Source organism: Hyperolius riggenbachi, chromosome 3 (assembly GCF_040937935.1).
Source record: "Hyperolius riggenbachi isolate aHypRig1 chromosome 3, aHypRig1.pri, whole genome shotgun sequence".
NCBI lineage: Eukaryota > Metazoa > Chordata > Amphibia > Anura > Hyperoliidae > Hyperolius > Hyperolius riggenbachi.
The window spans coordinates 506,790,850-506,811,048 of NC_090648.1; the positions used below are offsets into that span (position 1 = coordinate 506,790,850).

The 20,199-nt window shown below is 44.0% G+C and overlaps 1 protein-coding gene across 2 annotated transcripts in view; it reads right to left on the reverse strand.

Moving 5' to 3' along the window:
- The window catches only part of LOC137561770 (tetraspanin-11-like), a 152,768-nt gene that overhangs the window by 77,102 nt on the left and 55,467 nt on the right, over positions 1–20,199 (reverse strand). For both annotated transcript variants that reach the window (XM_068273126.1, XM_068273125.1), the window contains exon 3: positions 6,454–6,645. In XM_068273126.1, the coding sequence (XP_068129227.1) occupies positions 6,454–6,645 (192 nt within the window). The remainder of the gene's footprint in view (positions 1–6,453; positions 6,646–20,199) is intronic.

Below are 20,199 nucleotides of genomic sequence, written 5' to 3' on the forward strand. Positions count from 1 at the left end.
TTAGTCTGGGAAGTTTGAGCATTTGTTAGCTGCAAAAGTAAAGCAAATTTCTTCAACTCAAAATGCTTCGCCAGATGGACGGCCACCCCAAAAAATGATAGTTTATTTATAACATTTGCTGTCTTTTTAATTAAACATTTTTAAATGTTTCCTTTTAGTGCTAAACACAATAAGTAAACAGCACAAACATGTTTAAAAAATAAATAAATCAATAAAAAAGAACTATTTAAAGGGAAAATCTAACCAACATTTAAAACCTGACCTTTCAGAGGAGACGAATGAGGTCAGGTGATTTGCCCCAACAAAGAGACTGTCAGCTGACTCCTCCCCAACTCCTCCTAGATTTCCTCATGTGTGGGTGTAATTGGGATTGGGGGAGGAGTCTAAACAGTACATTTATTATTATGTGCCTTTAAAAAATGGGGGGCTGATGTAGGGCTTTGAACACGGTTTCAATTAAATACCGCTCACCTCATCCCAGCAAGCTAAAAAAAAAAAAAAAGTGCAGGTTTTCCAAAATTTGCTTAACCTCCCCGGCGTTCTATTGAGATCGCCAGGGAGGCTGCGGGAGGGTTTTTTTTTAATTAAAAAAAAACTATTTCATGCAGCCAACTGAAAGTTGGCTGCATGAAAGCCCACTAGAGGGCGCTCCGGAGGCGTTCTTCCGATCGCCTCCGGCGCCCAGAATAAACAAGGAAGGCCGCAATGAGCGGCCTTCCTTGTTTTGCTTAGATCGTTGCCATAGCGACGAGCGGAGTGACGTCATGGACGTCAGCCGACGTCCTGACGTCAGCCGCCTCCGATCCAGCCCTTAGCGCTTTTTGTTCCGGCTGCGCAGGGCTCAGGCGGCTAGGGGGGCCCTCTTTCGCCGCCGCTCGCGGCGAATCGCCGCAGAGCGGCGGCGATCAGGCAGCACACGCGGCTGGCAAAGTGCCGGCTGCGTGTGCTGCACTTTATTTGAAGAAAATCGGCCCAGCAGGGCCTGAGCGGCAGCCTCCGGCGGTGATGGACGAGCTGAGCTCGTCCATACCGCTCAGGAGGTTAAAGAGGATCTGTCAGCCATACTGTCTGTCAGCCAAAACGCACATATATATAAGTGGACAAATACTTGCTCTACTTACATAACATATGTATTGCTCTGTCCACATTTTAATTTCAGTGATTTTTCTACAGTAAAAAAAGAGAAAATCCTTCTTAGCATTTCCCATTCTAACTGTGGCTATTTTGAAGCCAACCCTGATGTCATTTCCTGCCCTACTCTCCTCTGCCCGATTTGCCCGCCCTCCACTATAGAAAGTGCATTGTCTCAGCATGAGAAATATTGGCCCATCAGAGAGGAACAGAGGTGTGGGAGGAGAAAACAGGAGGGAAAGAGACTTCAGCCAATCAGGCTGCATTAGTTAAGTCTGAGGGGAGGTAGAGAAGCAAAAAAGGACAACCTAGCATGCTTTGCAACTTCCTTTTTGTATACCAAATTTTGTGTGTACCAAATAAGAGTCAGGTAAACTGGGGAATGATCATTTATCAACAAGAAAAGTAATAGAGATTTTAACTTTTGGATTGCCTGGTTAGCATCCTTATTACTTGTTTACCAGATAAAAATAAAGAATTGATTTTTGATTTTATGCCCAACAGTTACGCTTTAAAGGACCACTATTGCTAAAAATTTTAAAATTTAAAATACACGTGTAAACATACTTGTATGAAGTACATTCCTCCCTGATTAAAATGCACCATGAATTACTTTTCTCCTATGTTGCTGTAGAAATATAACAGATCTGACAGGTTTTTGCACTAGTCTGTCTCCTCAGGGGGATCCTCAGTATCTCTTTTATTCTTCACAAAAGCAATCCCTAGAAAGGATCAACACAATTGAACGCTATTTTGGCAGTTGGACAGAGCAACTGCCATCTACTCAGTCAGTGCTTTTAAGAATAAAGTAAACCCTGAGAACCCCCTGTGAGTAGATGGAGCAGTTCAAATCTGTCAGATCTGTCACCTTCTTATTGCCTACTCTAAGTGACAGCAACGTAGGAAAAAATAAATGTAGAGTGCATTTCATTATAGAACAAACGTACATTTTATACGTATGCATACAAATGTAATTTAAATGTTACAATTTTTGGGGCTGGTGGTCATTTAAAGGACACTTGACCTGAGGCAAAGATACCTTGAGGCCTCATTCCCACTACTGCGCTTCTGTCCGCTTTTCAGCAACATGTATCAATCTGTAACATTGATGTGCTGATAAAAAGCGGACAGAAGCGGACAGAAGTGCACTCAGAGCTCGTTTCCATTAAAGCGCAGAACCCTGTGTCACATTTTACACAAGGGGAAACATCTTCTCTGGGGGTTCCGTGCTCTTCCTGATATCGCATGCTGTTACCACCCCGCACCCGATCAATCCTGTTGGCCCTACATCTTTCAGCATGTCCGATCCATACATGTGACCAATTTTGCCCGAAATTGGTCGCATCTGTAAGAAACTATACGTTGGTTGCTATTGGCAACAACACTACACCTTTTGCTCTGGCACCAGCAACTCATTAGAGCTGCAACTCACAGGAAGTGAGATAACTTGACTCTCATCACAGCAACAGCATAGGAGTAGTGTTGGGCGAACAGTGTTCGCCACTGTTCGGGTTCTGCAGAACATCACCCTGTTCGGGTGATGTTCGGGTTCGGCCGAACACCTGATGGTGTTCGGCCAAACTGTTCGGCCATATGGCCGAACTAAGAGCGCATGGCCGAACGTTACCCGAACGTTCGGCTAGCGCTGTGATTGGCCGAACGGGTCACGTGTAGTGTTGGGCGAACATCTAGATGTTCGGGTTCGGGCCGAACATGGCCGAACTCCGAACATAATGGAAGTCAATGGGGACCCGAACTTTCGTGCTTTGTAAAGCCTCCTTATATGCTACATACCCCAAATTTACAGGGTATGTGCACCTTGGGAGTGGGTACAAGAGGAAAAACAAATTTAGCAAAAAGAGCTTATAGTTTTTGAGAAAATCGATTTTAAAGTTTCAAAGGGAAAACTGTCTTTTAAATGCGGGAAATGTCTGTTTTCTTTGCACAGGTAACATGCTTTTTGTCGGCATGCAGTCATAAATGTAATACATATAAGAGGTTCCAGGAAAAGGGACCGGTAACGCTAACCCAGCAGCAGCACACGTGATGGCAGAGGAGGAGGGTGGCGCAGGAGGAGAAGGCCACGCTTTGAGACACAACAACCCAGGCCTTGCATGAGGACAAGAAGCGTGCGGATAGCAATTTGCATTTTGTCGCCATGCAGTCATAAATGTAATACAGATGAGAGGTTCAATAAACAGGGACCGGAAACGCTAACCCATCACAGATGTTCATTGTTCATGTTACTTGGTTGGGGACCGGGAGTGTTGCGTAGTCGTTTCCAATCCAGGATTGATTCATTTTAATTTGAGTCAGACGGTCTGCATTTTCTGTGGAGAGGCGGATACGCCGCCGATCTGTGACGATGCCTCCGGCAGCACTGAAACAGCGTTCCGACATAACGCTGGCTGCCGGGCAAGCCAGCACCTCTATTGCGTACATTGCCAGTTTGTGCCAGGTGTCTAGCTTCGATACCCAATAGTTGAAGGGTGCAGATGGATTGTTCAACACAGCTACGCCATCTGACATGTAGTCCTTGACCATCTTCTCCAGGCGATCGGTGTTGGAGGTGGATCTGCACGCTTGCTGTTCTGTGTGCTGCTGCATGGGTGTCAGAAAATGTTCCCACTCCAAGGACACTGCCGATACCATTCCCTTTTGGGCACTAGCTGTGGCTTGTGTTGTTTGCTGCCCTCCTGGTTGTCCTGGGTTTGTGGGAGTCAGTCTGTCGGCGTACAACTGGCTAGAGGAGGGGGAGGATGTCAATCTCCTCTCTAAAGTCTCCACAAGGGCCTGCTGGTATTCTTCCACTTTGACCTGTCTGGCTCTTTCTTCAAGCAGTTTTGGAACATTGTGTTTGTACCGTGGATCCAGAAGGGTATAAACCCAGTAATTGGTGTTGTCCAGAATGCTTACAATGCGTGGGTCGCGTTCAATGCAGTCCTAGGCCGAAGAGGTCATAGCCTAGGGTCACAAAACCTGTTTATTTGGGCAATTTCAATGGTGGCGAGTCTGACGTACATAAATCGCAGCAATGGCCGTTAGCAACGTCTGAATCTCACGAAATGTCTCATGCAGGTAGAAGACATATTGTTAGACTTGGGCTCCAAAGATGGGTTCCCTACATCTCTGCAAACCACCCTTCTGGATCCACGGTAACAACACAATGTTCCAAAACTGCTTGAAGAAAGAGCCAGACAGGTCAAAATGGAAGAATACCAGCAGGCCCTTGTGGTGACTTTAGAGAGGAGATTGACATCCTCCCCCTCCTCTAGCCAGTTGTACGCCGACAGACTGACTTCCGCAAACCCAGGACGACCAGGAGGGCAGCAAACAACACAAGCCGCAGCTAGTGCCCAAAAGGGAATGGTATCGGCAGTGTCCTTGGAGTGGGAAAATTTTCTGACACCTATGCAGCAGCACACAGAACAGCAAGCGTGCAGATCCACCTCCAACACCGATCGCCTGGAGAAGATGGTCAAGGACTACATGTCAGATGGCGTAGCTGTGTTGAACAATCCATCTGCACCCTTCAACTATTGGGTATCGAAGCTAGACACCTGGCACAAACTGGCAATGTACGCAATAGAGGTGCTGGCTTGCCCGGCAGCCAGCGTTATGTCGGAACGCTGTTTCAGTGCTGCCGGAGGCATCGTCACAGATCGGCGGCGTATCCGCCTCTCCACAGAAAATGCAGACCGTCTGACTCAAATTAAAATGAATCAATCCTGGATTGGAAACGACTACGCAACACTCCCGGACCCCAACCAAGTAACATGAACAATGAACATCTGTGATGGGTTAGCGTTTCCGGTCCCTGTTTATTGAACCTCTCATCTGTATTACATTTATGACTGCATGGCGACAAAATGCAAATTGCTATCCGCACGCTTCTTGTCCTCATGCAAGGCCTGGGTTGTTGTGTCTCAAAGCGTGGCCTTCTCCTCCTGCGCCACCCTCCTCCTCTTCCATCACGTGTGCTGCTGCTGGGTTAGCGTTACCGGTCCCTTTTCCTGGAACCTCTTATATGTATTACATTTATGACTGCATGCCGACAAAAAGCATGTTACCTGTGCAAAGAAAACAGACATTTCCCGCATTTAAAAGACAGTTTTCCCTTTGAAACTTTAAAATCGATTTTCTCAAAAACTATAAGCTCTTTTTGCTAAATTTGTTTTTCCTCTTGTACCCACTCCCAAGGTGCACATACCCTGTAAATTTTGGGTATGTAGCATGTAAGGAGGCTTTACAAAGCACAAAAGTTCGGGTCCCCATTGACTTCCATTATGTTCGGAGTTCGGGTCGAACACCCGAACATCGCGGCGATGTTCGGCCTGTTCGGCCCGAACCCGAACATCTAGATGTTCACCCAACACTACATAGGAGATAGAACTTCTTAGGCGTCCTCAAAGTTTAGGAGTTTATTCAGTAAACAGTACATGTGGTTACATCTTAGCAAAGCAGATTGTTCTGTAGTAAGACCTCTTTGCGTTACATCTCTTGATTCCATTCCTGGTGAATGGTAATCAGTCTTTATCTTCAGTCTATACTACGTTACATCTAGGCTACGTGATATCTAGACTACGTTGCTCTTAGTCCTATATACAACATACAGTTAGATAAGATGACAAGACATATATATAAAAGTAAAGGGTTATAGCCAGCAGTTACAGGAAGCTGAAAGAGTGACTCTCGGCAGCCTGTCACCTGCTTTAATACTGATCACTAAAGATTTAAATGTGACATAATCTGAGCCATACCCCCAAGCCTACAATTGGCTCAGTCCCTCGTGGTATCATGACACGCACAGTTGTTACTACGCATGGCCTGGAAAGTCCCATGTTCCAGGCACCAGTCATCTTGTTCTGAAACATAACTGATGTTTACAGAACAAGACTGCCTATCTGTCTGTACATCAGGTAGATAAACTCTTTAACCTTGGCTGGTTCTGTGTAAGGCACAAACACCCATGTTCCAGTGTTTCTAGAAATACTGTGTGAAGGGAGACTCTGCACATCAAGTCTTTTAACTAAACTCAGTTCAGGTAACTGAGGCCTACGACTTCAATCATATAATACTTAAATTATAACAGCATAGTTGAACAGGCATGCTTTTAGCGGCCCTGATTTTCATCCGATTATAATAATCGAATTAGATGGTCGATCGGCCGCCAAGTCCCCTCATGTATGGCCACCTTTAGTGTTTTGTTGTTGGATTGCTAAAATCAGCAATTGTATACTTTATGTTATATACATAGACACGGTCTGTTGAAAGATTTGGTTTTTGCGTAAGATATTCGGCAGACTTTAAACGGCTACTTACCAGCATGAGGCAGGTTTTATGCTCTCGAATCACAGCACAGCATCCTAGAAAGCCTGTAACCATGACGATACTTCCGGCGAATAGCAGAATGTACGCAGATACGGACAGGGTGCTGTTGGCAAGGAACACTATATAACTGCTTTTCTCCACCAAAGTCCAAATACCCATGGCTATGACAGCGGCCCCACCGATCTGTTCAAGGAGGTGAGATAAAAAAACAAAAACTTAACATATGCACTATATACCTGTTATTATTACGCGCATCATCAACTATCCTATAAATGCGGTTTCCCCAATCTTTATTTCCTGTTACCATCATATACTCCACAGCTCTCTGAAGTGCCCAGTACGGGCAGGGCAGCAGTTTGCTGCCCTGACATTACTGGACATTATGGTCTAAAAGCGGTCTAAAAGTGTTGTAATTTTTTGCACCCTTTCAGACCCTAACACCTGGAAAAAAATCCTGCTGCCAGGGAGACTGTGCAGCAGTTTGACAATCGCTCACCTCCCTGGGCTCCCGTGCTGCAGTTATGCCTCCATCCTCCGAGTGGCGCTGCAACTCTAAAGTAAAATTGTCGGCTGTCGTCATGACGACTGCCGGTGCTCTCACCAGGAGGAACTAGAGCCCCGGAGGAGTGGAAGAAGAATGGCGGGCAGCCGGCTGACTTTGGGATCCCCCGTAGAAATGCCTGCCTGCGTGCTATACTCTGCACAGAGCCTCCAGCGGCTACCCCGAGCAGAGGTCGGGATTACCACTCTTAGCTGCGGTTTTCCGCCCCGAACCTAGCTCGGGATTACCGCCAAGGAGGTTAAATACGCACCCTTGTCTCTGCTAATGAGCATTGGTGTGTTTCTGGAAGCTGCCCTTTAACCCTTTAGCAGCCAATGTATTTAGAGGCTTGCGATTATTCCAGGCCAATTTTATTTTAGCACAATTTTTTTTTTATTTCTTATTTGTTACATTTCCTTTGCTTCCAATTAGTACTGCTGTAATGTGTATGTATGGCCACTTGCCACTAGGGGGCAGTGTGAGACAATAACAGAGGATGTCTGCTTTCAGTTTCTATATGTTCTGCTAGCAGAGAGAGATCAAAGCATTCCAAGAATTTACAGCATGACAAGTTCTGCCGGCTGAGGACAAAAGCAGAGCACTTCTCTCAAACAAGATAACTCTGTATAAGCTGCTAATGGGTTAATGATAAAATCTTAATTGCACAATCTTATCACTTCTATGTAAAAGGAGGGGCTTCCTAAAGTATCAGTTTAAAATATATTCAGCCAGTTTACCCTTCTACTACTACTAGGAACCAGAGGATGGAGTGGATCAAGATGGAGTCCCAGAAAAAAAACGTATTTCATTTATTTACAGAATAAACAAAAACACTACCAAAAGATTGCGTTTTACTGCGTCCATTATTGACAATAATATTTACATTTTTTGAAAGTATCTAAAAGCATTACACAATATACACGGAGTGGCCAGTGGACTGAAAATTGGCCAATGTATAGTATATAGCTGTTATTTAACCATTTCAGCCCACGGGTAGTTTTCACCTTATGGACGAGAGGAATTTTCCCATTTCAGTGCTCCTTCCCTTCATTCCCCAATAACTTTATCACTACTTATCACAATGATCTATATCTTTTTTTATTTTTTTCTCTCACCACCAATTAGGCTTTCTTTGGATGGTACATGGTCATTTTAATGGGAATAATAAGAAAAAATTGGAAAAAAAATATTATTTTTCAGTTTTCGGCCATTATAGTTTTAAAATAAAACATAAAACTGGATGATAGCCACACATTTAATTTGCCCATTTGCCCTGGTTATTGCAAAGTTTAAAGGGAACCTGAGACGAAACACCCTCATGTATTTTTCCATATATATCAGTGTGAACATTAGAGAAAACACCTACCCTGCTTTCTGTTTCATCCTTCACTGCTCAGCCTGCTTGTTAGCAGCCCTGATAAAATCCCCAACTGAGCATTCATTCTGGCTATCCTCAGGAATCATTATAGCTGAGTCATTATAGCAGAGCCATAAGGGGGCAGGCTTGAGCTTGAAAAGACATCAGAGAAGACAGACTTGGCTTTAATGATTACTGAGCAAAGCCAGACTGAATGCTCAGTCTGGGATTTTATCAGAGAAGATAACACGTAGGCTGAGCAGTGAAGAATGAAAAAGAGAGCAGGGTAGATGTTTTTTCTAATGTCCCCACTGATATTCAGTATATGGTAATGGTAAAATACATGAGGGTGCTTCGTCTCTGGTTCACTTTAACCACTTCACCCCAAGGCGGTTTTTACTCTAACGGACAAGATTTTCACCTTTCAGTGCTCATCCCTTTCATTTACCAATAGCTTAATCACTACTAATCATAATGAAATGATCTATAGCTTGTTTTTTTCACCACCAATTGGGCTTTTTGGGGTTGACATTTGATTTCAGTAATTACTTTATTTTCTATGCATTTTAAAGGGAAATACAAGGAAAAAATGAAAAAATACACTATTTCTCCAATTTAATCCCCTGTGGTCTTAATATAAACACTGCTACTGTAAATAAAACCCACACAATGTATCTGCCTATTTGTCCTGGTTATCACAACATTTTAATTATGTCCCTAGTACAAAGTATGGTGACAATATATTATTTTGAAATAAAGGTGTATTTTTTTGGTGTTTTTTTTCCCACTATTTTCACGCGCACAGCGGCAGCAACACTGTCTGACTTATAAAAACGTCCTGGGGCCATTAAGAGGCTCCAGCAGGACATTTTTATAAATCAGCATGTCATTAAGTGGTTAAATTATATCTCTAGTACACAGTAGCGTCCCTATCATAGGGCGCAGGGGGGCGGGGCGCACCGGGTGTCAGACACCCAGGGGGTGTCACCACGACCCCCCACAGCAGCACAGCAGGAGGGTGAAAGCAGCGCTAGAAGGAGGGGCAGTGGGGGCAGCGGTGGGGAGGGGGGAAATATCCCCCCCTCCCTCACCTGGGACCCCTCCTTCTGCCTCTCTCCCCCTCCATAGCTAATTGTCGGGAAGTGCGGGGTGGCCGGAGGCGTGCTGAGAATTACTCACCTCATTTCCGCGTTCCAAGCGTGGAGCGCAGCCGCAGCGTCATGTCGTTACAGGTCTCCGCCTTCAATGCCGCCCACTGTGCTTCCTGATTAGTGGAAGCACAGTGGGCGGCATTGAAGACGGAGACCAGTAACGACATGACGCTGCGGCTGCGCTCCACGCTTGGAACGCGGAAATGAGGTGAGTAATTCTCAGCACGCCTCCGGCCACCCCGCACTTCCCGACTATTAGTTATGGAGGGGAGAGAGGCAGAAGGAGGGGTCCCAGGTGAGGGAGGGGGGGGGATATTTCCCCCCTCCCCACCGCTGCCCCCACTGCCCCTCCTTCTAGCGCTGCTTTCACCCTCCTGGGGGCAACTATACTAGCTATACTTAATGGGGGCAACTATACTGGCTCGGGGCAACTATACTAGCTATACTGGGGCATATATACTAGCTATACTTACTGGGGGCAACTATACTGGCTGGGGGCAACTATACTAGCTATACTGGGGGCAACTATACTAGCTATACTTACTTGGGGCAACTATACTGGCTGGGGGCAACTACACTAGCTATACTTACTGGGGGCAACTACACTAGCTATACTTACTGGGGGCAACTATACTAGCTATACTGGCGGGGGGCAACTATACTAGCTATACTTACTGGGGGCAACTATACTAGCTATACTGGCAGGGGGCAACTATACTAGCTATACTTACTGGGGGCAACTATACTAGCTATACTGGCTGGGGGCAACTATACTGGCGGGGGGCAACTAAACTAGCTATACTTACTGCGGGCAACTATACTAGCTATACTGGCTGGGGGCAACTATACTGGCGGGGGGCAACTAAACTAGCTATACTTACTGGGGGCAACTATACTAGCTATACTGGCGGGGGGCAACTATACTAGCTATACTGGCTGGGGGCAACTATACTAGCTATACTGGCTGGGGGCAACTATACTAGCTATACTTACTGGGGGCAACTATACTAGCTATACTTACTGGGGGCAACTATACTAGCTATACTGGCTGGGGGAAACTATACTAGCTAAACTGGGGGCCACTATACAAGCTGTACTGGGGACTACTATACTACCTACACTGGCTCCTGGCGCTACCTAAACTAGGGGGCACCTCTCACTACCTAAACTATCTAGGCCAGCCAGCCCAACATCACCACCAGCCAACCAGCCCAGAATCGCTGGCAAAAAGGCCACAGCACCACCCCCAGTCAGGCCAGTATTTACTTCAACCAGCCAGGCACAGCCACAGCATCACCGCCAGCCAGCCCAGCCACAGCATCACCGCCAGTCAGGCCACAGCATCACCGCCAGCCAGCCAGCCCAGCCACAGCATCACCGCCAGCCAGCCCAGCCACAGCATCATCGCCAGTCAGGCCACAGCATCACCGCCAGTCAGGCCACAGCATCACCGCCAGCCAGGCCACAGCATCACTGCCAGGCCTTTCAGTCCACACAGTATTGCCAGCCAGGCACAGCAGCCAGTAGAGGAGAATTCAGAAGCCAGGTGAGAGGTGTCTACCATATTAAGGGGGCATTCTGCCCATTTATGTGAAATGCTGTCTATTTATGTGCCTTATGATTGCTGAATTTGTCTTGTTGGGGGCCTCATGATTGCTGAATTTGTCTTGTTGGTGGCCTCATGATTTGTTGGGTGCCTCAAGATTTCTGAATTTGTCTTGTTGGGGGCCTCATGGTTGCTGAATTTGTCTTGTTGGGGGCCTCATGATTGCTGAATTTGTCTTGTTGGGGGCCTCATGGTTACTGAATTTGTCTTGTTGGGGGCCTCATGGTTACTGAATTTGTCTTGTTGGGGGCCTCATGATTGCTGAATTTGTCTTGTTGGGGGTCACATGATTGCTAACTGTGAGACTATGGGAAAAGCTGAATCATAATCATATGAGACAATAGCCTTAAACCTACTTTTTTAGCTTTTTAAAACAGAAAATAAAACTGGGGGGAGGGGGTTTCTAAAACAATACATTTTTCAGGAGTAGGATGGATGAAATTGTTTATCTTCACAGTTTATTTTCAACTTGGATTTTCCATAATGTTCACGTATGAGTTTGTATTTAGTTTAAATTGCTGTTGGCACTTTGCGATAGATAAGTGACTTTTGGGTTGCAGTTTGGGCACTCGGCCTCCAAAAGGTTCGCCACCACTGTCCTAATCTAATGTACCACCATTGGTAAGTTCATGTAAATTTGTCTCCACCCGTGACCACACCCACATTTTGGTCCATGACCACACCCATTTTTCAGCGCAGCCGCACAATGTAGCCCCATTTTTCGGCTAAGCGTGCCGCACGTTGTCTTCCTGATTGGGGGGGGGGGGGGGGGGGTGTCTGTGGATAATCAGCACCGGGTGCCAAATACCCTAGGTACGCCACTGGGATGTATGGTGACAATATTTTATTTGTAAATAAAGGTGCATTTTTTCAGTTTTACATCCATCACTAATCACAAGCCCATAATTTAATAGTAATATACCCTCCTGACATACATATTAAAAAAAAAGAATGTATTCCCTAATGAATGTAGGTGTAATTTTACTATTTGCCCACAAGATATCCTTGTGCATTATTTCCAATAAGCGTACAATAAGTACACTAAATAGGAAATAATGCATTACAGTGTTACTTTGGAAGTGATGCAGGCATCCATCCATGCCTGGGAACAAAGTTCCCATTTGGTAATCTAACGATCGGCGGCCGGAGCAGTGGAAGCGAGCGAACGGGTGGCACTATTTAAGAATGAACACTGTTTTAAAGAGACACTGAAGCGAGAAAAAAAATGAAATCGTGAATTGGTTGTGTACTATGAATAATTACTAGAAGATTAGCAGCAAAGAAAATATTCTCATACTTTTATTTTCAGGTATATAGTGTTTTTTCTAACATTGCATCATTCTATAATATGTGCAAATTACACAACACTCAGCATTCAAAATGAGTCTTTCAGAGCAGTCTGTGAAATAATGACCTCTCCTTTAGCAGAGAAAAAGTAAACAGTTTACTTACAGTTGAGATAATAAAAGTCAGATAACAGCCCTCTCCAGGACTAACTTAGTCGGAGAGCTTAATGGCTTGTTTGCATAGAGATAACAACTGGAGTTTCTCAACTCTTCCTGTACTGGAAACAATTACACTGATGTATCTGATCTTAATGTTTTATTTCTTAGCTGTACTACACATACAAATCATAATATCATACTTTTTTTTCCGCTTCAGTGTCTCTTTAAACAAAAACAGTGATCGTTCTTGCCAGGCAAGAACGAATTGGCTCAGGGGACTTGTGTTCCCTGCCACCAATCCCCACTGTCACCGGGACCATCACGCGCACAGCCCCCCAAACTGCAGGGACGTGACTATCGCGTCCCAGGGGCTATAGCAGCTGACACTGCAGGTGTAAACCTCATGCCCAGCGGCAGTAATGGTTAAAAATATTTTTGTTAGATTACATAATAATATTTATTTCAAATAAGTAAATATGAAATATTATAAATTAATGTTATTTTTGGAGTTCTATTTCTGGTGGCAGTAGCAAGATTTGTATCCAAAACAAACACAATCTTGTTTACTTGCAATGTAGAAAAAACATTGTCACAGTGAATAAATAATGTTATCCTTCAGGTTTACAGTCACAATATCGGACAACTCAACCAGTAAGTTGTCACATCAAGTTGATCTATCTACCAATTAGGGTAATCGCCATAGGCATAATTAGCAGTTGTTCAATGGAAGCCCAATAACGTAAGGCAATCTTAGTAGTTGTGCATAAAATGCTTAGAAGTGTGACCACCCTGTCCAAGCTCAAGGCAGAGTCATATAGGGAGTTCAACGGGAATTGATAGCAATAAGGGACATGTAATCATGAGCCAGTGGCTTATCCAAGCAGAGAGAAGAGACCAGGGATTTTAGGTGCATGGCAGCAGTATTCCCTAGCTCAGTGTGTGCACAACTATCAAAGTTAACTAAAATTCCAAATGCCACATATATTTCCAGTAATTACTAGCAAATAGCATTTCAAAGGCTTTTTCATTTTTATGTGAAGAAAATAGGAGATTTACAGTGAACAGTTTTCACTGTGGGCATTACTATGGAGGACTGTGTCCAGAACATCCAGCATACAGAAACAATCTTCACTGGCTGTAATGCTGTGACTGGAATCTGCTCAGAATGACAGAAAGCAGATATATAGCTTCAAATGTGTGTAAATAACTCATCAGCTGCAGCTCTGTGTATTCTTGTCTCTCGATCTCTCTCTTTCTCTCTCTCTCTCTCTCTCTCTCTCTCTCTGCCTCATGAAGTGTAGACAATGTGTACAGCCAGGAATAGCTCATTCTGAATGGGGGAGGGAGCATCCAAGTAAGGAAGAAGTACAGGTCTTTCTCTTCAGATCCTTCTTTGTATATAAAAATATGCCTCAGCTGTTCTCATATGATCTGTGAGGAAGAAGGCAGGTCAGAAGAAAAACAGTAAATCATTCCTCTGTGAATAGTGACAGAGAAGTGGAACCTAGCTACATGGTATAGCTCTAGGCCAATGCCGACACAAATTGTCAGAAACAGCTGGTAAATAAGGCATTTTGTTCACACAGGCTGTGATGAGAGACCTCTGAAAAGCTTTCTAGTGTTCCTGGCTAAAAGCTCTATAGGTATGTGGGGTTTACAGAAGGACAGTTTTTGATAGTTCTTTAACACCTACCAGTTTCCCCGGAAAGAACACTGGCATCATCAGGGCATCATATTTTTGAGCATGGCCACACTCCTAGATTAATTACATTCCATTTATGTATTCTACGATGTTCTGCGGCCAGCTATAGTTGTATTTCCCTGCATGCTTTTAAATCAATATTTATTTTTAACGCAGTTCAGCAATAAAAATTACTTCTTTTTATATTGTGTTTACTGTTTGCCTTATTGATTTTCCTAGTTCTTGAAATATTCATTAGCAATAGTTCTTGTATCCTATTTCAAATAAAATGTTTTTGTTGTTTTTTGTTTGCATGTATACAACCAGCATATTAAAAAAGCACCATATTTTATCTTTCTACTGTCTAAGTACCGTAAAGGTATAATGCTGGGTACACACGATGAGATTTCCCGTTCGATTTGCGGATCGATTCGATTAAATCAAACATGTTCGATTGGATTTCGATCGTTTTTTCCGTCGATTTTGCATACCTATCATGAAAAAAACGATCGAAATCCAATCGAACATGTTTGATTTAATCGAATCGATCCGCAAATCGAATGGGAAATCTCATCGTGTGTACCCAGCATTAAGTATTCTTTTGAAGTCACTGTTTGTTTACTCTAGAATTATTGCAAACTGTGGTTATTTAAAAACTGTAGGGGCTGTTTCTAATCAACTGCTAATTTTGCCACAAAGTAAGTGAAAATTAGCATAACTACTCAACTAATAATTCATGAGTTGAATCCAAGCCCAGTTAAAGTAGGTCAGTACTGGAAATCAGAAAGAGGGAAAAATGCATTCCTACTCTCCGTAATAATGGCCTTTTATAGAGAAAATGTTCCGATTATTCCTTAAAATGTTTCTGTATACAAGGGAGCAACTCAGCTGTGATCATTTCAACCTTTATAGGGGAATCTACGTCCCAAAAATGTCCTTAGGAAAGTCAGTTCAGCTAGATGCAGATTTACAGATCTTTCACTGGGGTTTATGTGGTCTACAATCAGTTCCATTTACAATCCCCCCTGGGGTATATCTTTTTCAAGTTATATTAAATATGCATAAACATGTAAGTGTTAGCTGACCGGACAATATTTACAGTAATGCATCACTTAGCAAACACAGATAACTGGACTAGATACACTACATATCATAAAGGAGATATATATATATATATATATATATATATATTATATATATATATATATTATATATATATATATATATAAATATATATATATATATATATATATATATATATATATATATATATATATATATATATATATATATATTACAATATGTTAATGTAATTATTTATCCGTGTATTTGGTTAAGTTTTAACAAATAGAACCTTCTGTTTTTAGAAAGGTAACAAATTAGACACTATTAAATTAAATGATCTTATATTATGCTTACTGCCTCCATCCAGCAGGTGGCGAGCTCCAGGCACAAGCAGCTGCATTATGCAAGCCCAGAACATGTGACGTTTTTACCTTTGCGTATCACTAGTAGAGATGGCCCGAACCTCAGATTTTTGGTTCATGAACCGGGTTTGCCGGCGAACCATTCGGGCCATCTCTAATCACTAGCTGGCTAATCCATTAAAATACTAGATATGGATTTTATTGTGCATGTCTTTATCCTGAAAAGGAAGAAAAAGGGCAGAGGATTTTTTTTTTTTTAGAAGGATATTTTTAATAAACATTTTATTTTTAAAACAAGCTTCAACAAAATGTTACCTTCCATATACAGTTGGTTGCAAAAGTATTCGACCCCCTTGAAGTTTTCCACATTTTGTCACGTTACTGCCACAAACATGCATCAATTTTATTGGAATTCCACGTGAAAGACCAATACAAAGTGGTGTACATGTGAGAAGTGGAATGAAAATCATACATCATTCCAAACATTTTTTACAAATAAAGAACTGCAAAGTGGGGTGTGCGTAATTATTCAGCCCCCTGAGTCAATACTTTGTAGAACCACCTTTTGCTGCAATTACAGCTGCCAGTCTTTTAGGGTATGTCTCTACCAGCTTTGCACATCTAGAGACTGAAATCCTTGCCCATTCTTCTTTGCAAAACAGCTCCAGCTCAGTCAGATTAGATGGACAGCGTTTGTGAACAGCAGTTTTCAGATCTTGCCACAGATTTTCGATTGGACTTTGACTGGGCCATTCTAACACATGGATATGTTTTGTTTTAAACCATTCCATTGTTGCCCTGGCTTTATGTTTAGGGTCATTGTCCTGCTGGAAGGTGAACCCCCGCCCCAGTCTCAAGTCTTTTGCAGTCTCCAAGAGGTTTTCTTCTAAGTTTGCCCTGTATTTGGCTCCATCCATCTTCCCATCAACTCTGACCAGCTTCCCTGTCCCTGCTGAAGAGATGCAACCCACGAGCATGATGCTGCCACCACCATATTTGACAGTGGGGATGTTGTGTTCAGAGCAGTGTTAGTTTTCCGCCACACATAGCGTTTTGCATTTTGGCCAAAAAGTTCCATTTTGGTCTCATCTGACCAGAGCACCTTCTTCCACATGGTTGCTGTGTCCCCCACATGGCTTGTGGCAAACTACAAACGGGACTTCTTATGCTTTCTGTCAACAATGCCTTTCTTCTTGCCACTCTTCCATAAAGGTCAACTTTGTACAGTGCATGACTAATAGTTGTCCTATGGACAGATTCCCCCACCTGAGCTGTAGATCTCTGCAGCTCGTCCAGAGTCACCATGGGCCTCTTGACTGCATTTCGGATCAGCGCTCTCCTTGTTCGGCCTGTGAGTTTAGGTGGATGGCCTTGTCTTGGTAGGTTTACAGTTGTGCCATACTCCTTCCATTTCTGAATGATCGCTTGAACAGTGCTCCGTGGGATGTTCAAGGCTTTGGAAATCTTTTTGCAGCCTAAGCCTGCTTTAAATTTCTCAATAACTTGATCCCTGACCTGTTTTGTGTGTTCTCTGCACTTCACGGTGTTGTTGCTCCCGATATTCTCTTAGACAACCTCTGAGGCCCTCACAGAGCAGCTGCATTTGTACTGACATTAGATTACACACAGGTGCACTCTATTTAGTCATTAGCACTCATCAGGCAATGTCTATAGGCAACTGACGGCACTCAGATCAAAGGGGGCCGAATAATTATGCACACCCCACTTTGCAGTTATTTATTTGTAAAAAATGTTTGGAATCATGTATGATTTTCGTTCCACTTCTCATGTGTACACCACTTTGTGTTGGTCTTTCATGTGGAATTCCAATAAAATTGATGCATGTTTGTGGCAGTAATGTGACAAAATGTGGAAAACTTCAAGGGGGCTGAATACTTTTGCAACCTACTGTAGATGCATTTACATGAAAACATTTCACATACATTTACACTATATTTTGACATTTTCAAATATGTGTTAGGCTAGGAGACTTCTGTAAATAATGCATTTTTTTGTTCTTCTAGGCCAGGAATAGGGAACCTATGGCTCGGGAGCCAGATGTGGCTCTTTTGATGGCTGCATCTGGCTCACAGACAAATCAGTAAGGGTTTTATTCACTAAGCTACACTGCTCAAGCAGCGCAGCTTTAGTGTGGCAGCGCAAGTAACATTTCAAAGTAGGTATGCTACTGCTGCACTACTAACTTACTTTAGCTCCCCCCAAAACTAATTGTCCTACCCTGGATCTTGTCAGGTCAGGTCCAGTGAATTTGTTGGACAAAGTGCGGGAATCTCATTAAACAAAGTCACTGGACCTGTGACAGGGTCCAAGGTAGGATAATTGGACAACGTCCAAACTGAATCAATCCCCAAATCAGCTAGCTAATTGTACAAGCTGTTAGTCGGTATTTCTCCTGTCTTGCTCTCGGGGAAATTGCTGATGTTGCTTAAACCCAAGAGAAGCTGAAGAAGTGTCTGACACTTTCGCTGCCGGGCGGATAAACTGTACACACATCCCCATGGCAACAGTGATGTAAGCACTCCGCTGCGCACTCGCACTGTCCCAGTTGGAAGCATATTGTATGGCTCTCATGGAAATACATTTTAAAATATGTGACGTTTATGGCTCTCTCAGCCAAAAAACTTCCTGGCCCCTGTTCTTGGCCATCATTTTAGTAACATTTTTAACAAAACCTTTTTTTGTCATATACCATGCAGTACAGTGTGAGAATTTGTGTTCATTTAAAATGGCTGTAGGGGGATTTTGGCATGTTTGCCATTCTTATTTCAATGAATGAAAATCGCAAAGCACAATTGCTGAGAAAATGATGCATGCAGCATGTTTGCTCAAGCACTGCAGTTAGAGTAATGCCATAAGATTATGTGTGTAACAGCGCTTTGCGCAGTCCGCTCCGGCCCACGTAGCGGTGATTGACAGCACCGCTCGCGCAGACACAGTACAGAGCAACCTCCAGGTCGCTCTGACGTCATCGCTGGGGACTGGGACGAAGCTGTGGCGAACGGCTGACGGCAGAGGTGCGGCCAGGGCCGGCCCTAGACTTTTTGCCACCTGAGGCAAATTTAGGAGAAAGCTGCTGCTGCCGCCGCCTCCCCCCCCCCCTTGGGTGCAGGGGGGGCCGGCCGCCGAGCCGGAGGGGTAGCGGGCAGATCGGGGGTATTGGGCCTAGCGGTGGGGAGGGGGGTCGGACCCCCCCTCCCTCGCCTGGGTCCCCCGATCTGCGCTCCCCTCCAGCCTGTAATTAGGAAACAGCCGCTGCCAGATCGTAAGAGGCACGGGCGGGGAGGACTCACCTTTTCCGCGTTCCATCATGCGCTCCACTGACGTCACTTCCTGCATCGCCGTCCACTTACAATACAGTGGGCGGCGATGCAGGAAGTGACGTCAGTGGAGCGCTCGCTGGAACGCGGAAAAGGTGAGTCCTCCCCACCCGTGCCTCTTACGATCTGGCAGCGGCTGTTTCCTAATTACAGGCTGGAGGGGAGCGCAGATCGGGGGACCCAGGCGAGGGAGGGGGGGTCCGACCCCCCTCCCCACCGCTAGGCCCAATACCCCAGACCTGCCCGCTACCCCTCCGGCTCGGCGGCCGGCCCCCCCGGGCGGGTGCCGCCCCTAGAAGTTTGCAGCCTGAGGCAAATGTTTCACCCCGCCTCATAAGCGGGCCGGCCCTGGGTGCGGCGAGGGACATACTGGGAGCTTGGGTCTGGAGGAAGCCCCCGGTAAGTAGCGTTTATTTTGTTTAAATATGCCTGATGACTCCTTTAAAGGAAACCAGACCTGTTGAAACACAAAAGAGGGCCCCGATGCAGTCGCAACTTCTGCAACCTCTATTGCTACGCCCCTGGGGCCCAGTCATTTCTGATGGCAGCCCTGTCTAAGTTAGCCAATAAATGGTATTATTCTGATTCAAAATGTCTTGCTTATAAATAGTTTAACATAGGATTACTTGAATTTAGAAAAAAAACAAAAAACGATCATGTTATTTTCTCTAACTTTGCTGCTTGCATAATCTTTATTTATTTTATTTTTGGGTTAATTGACCATTTAATCGTGAAGTTATCTGTCCAAATAAGATGACAAATGTATGCAGTTGTAGTTCATTATCAGTACCATCTGTCATCTCCTGTATTTCTTTTACCATTTTAATAAACCTACTCAGTGTATAATGAAATATTTTGAGTTGTGTCACTTTATCCTTTGATGACATTACCAGTTTAATAAAGTAGATTTGACAACTTGCCCATTCTTCATCATTTGTCATTGGGATCTGTCTCATCCATTTATTTTTAATATACTCTTCAATGTTTTATAGTTATTATAGATAGAAGGATTAGATGATTTAGATATTACATGGTTTGCATGCATATTCTGGATTTTTTTTTATTTTGTCAGTGTTACCCAGCTGACATTTGTGTTTTAGCAGCATGGCTTATCTGAAAATACTGAAAGTACCCTCTGACTGAGATCCCAAATATTTAACAGAACTACGAACATGGCAGAGCTGGGACAAG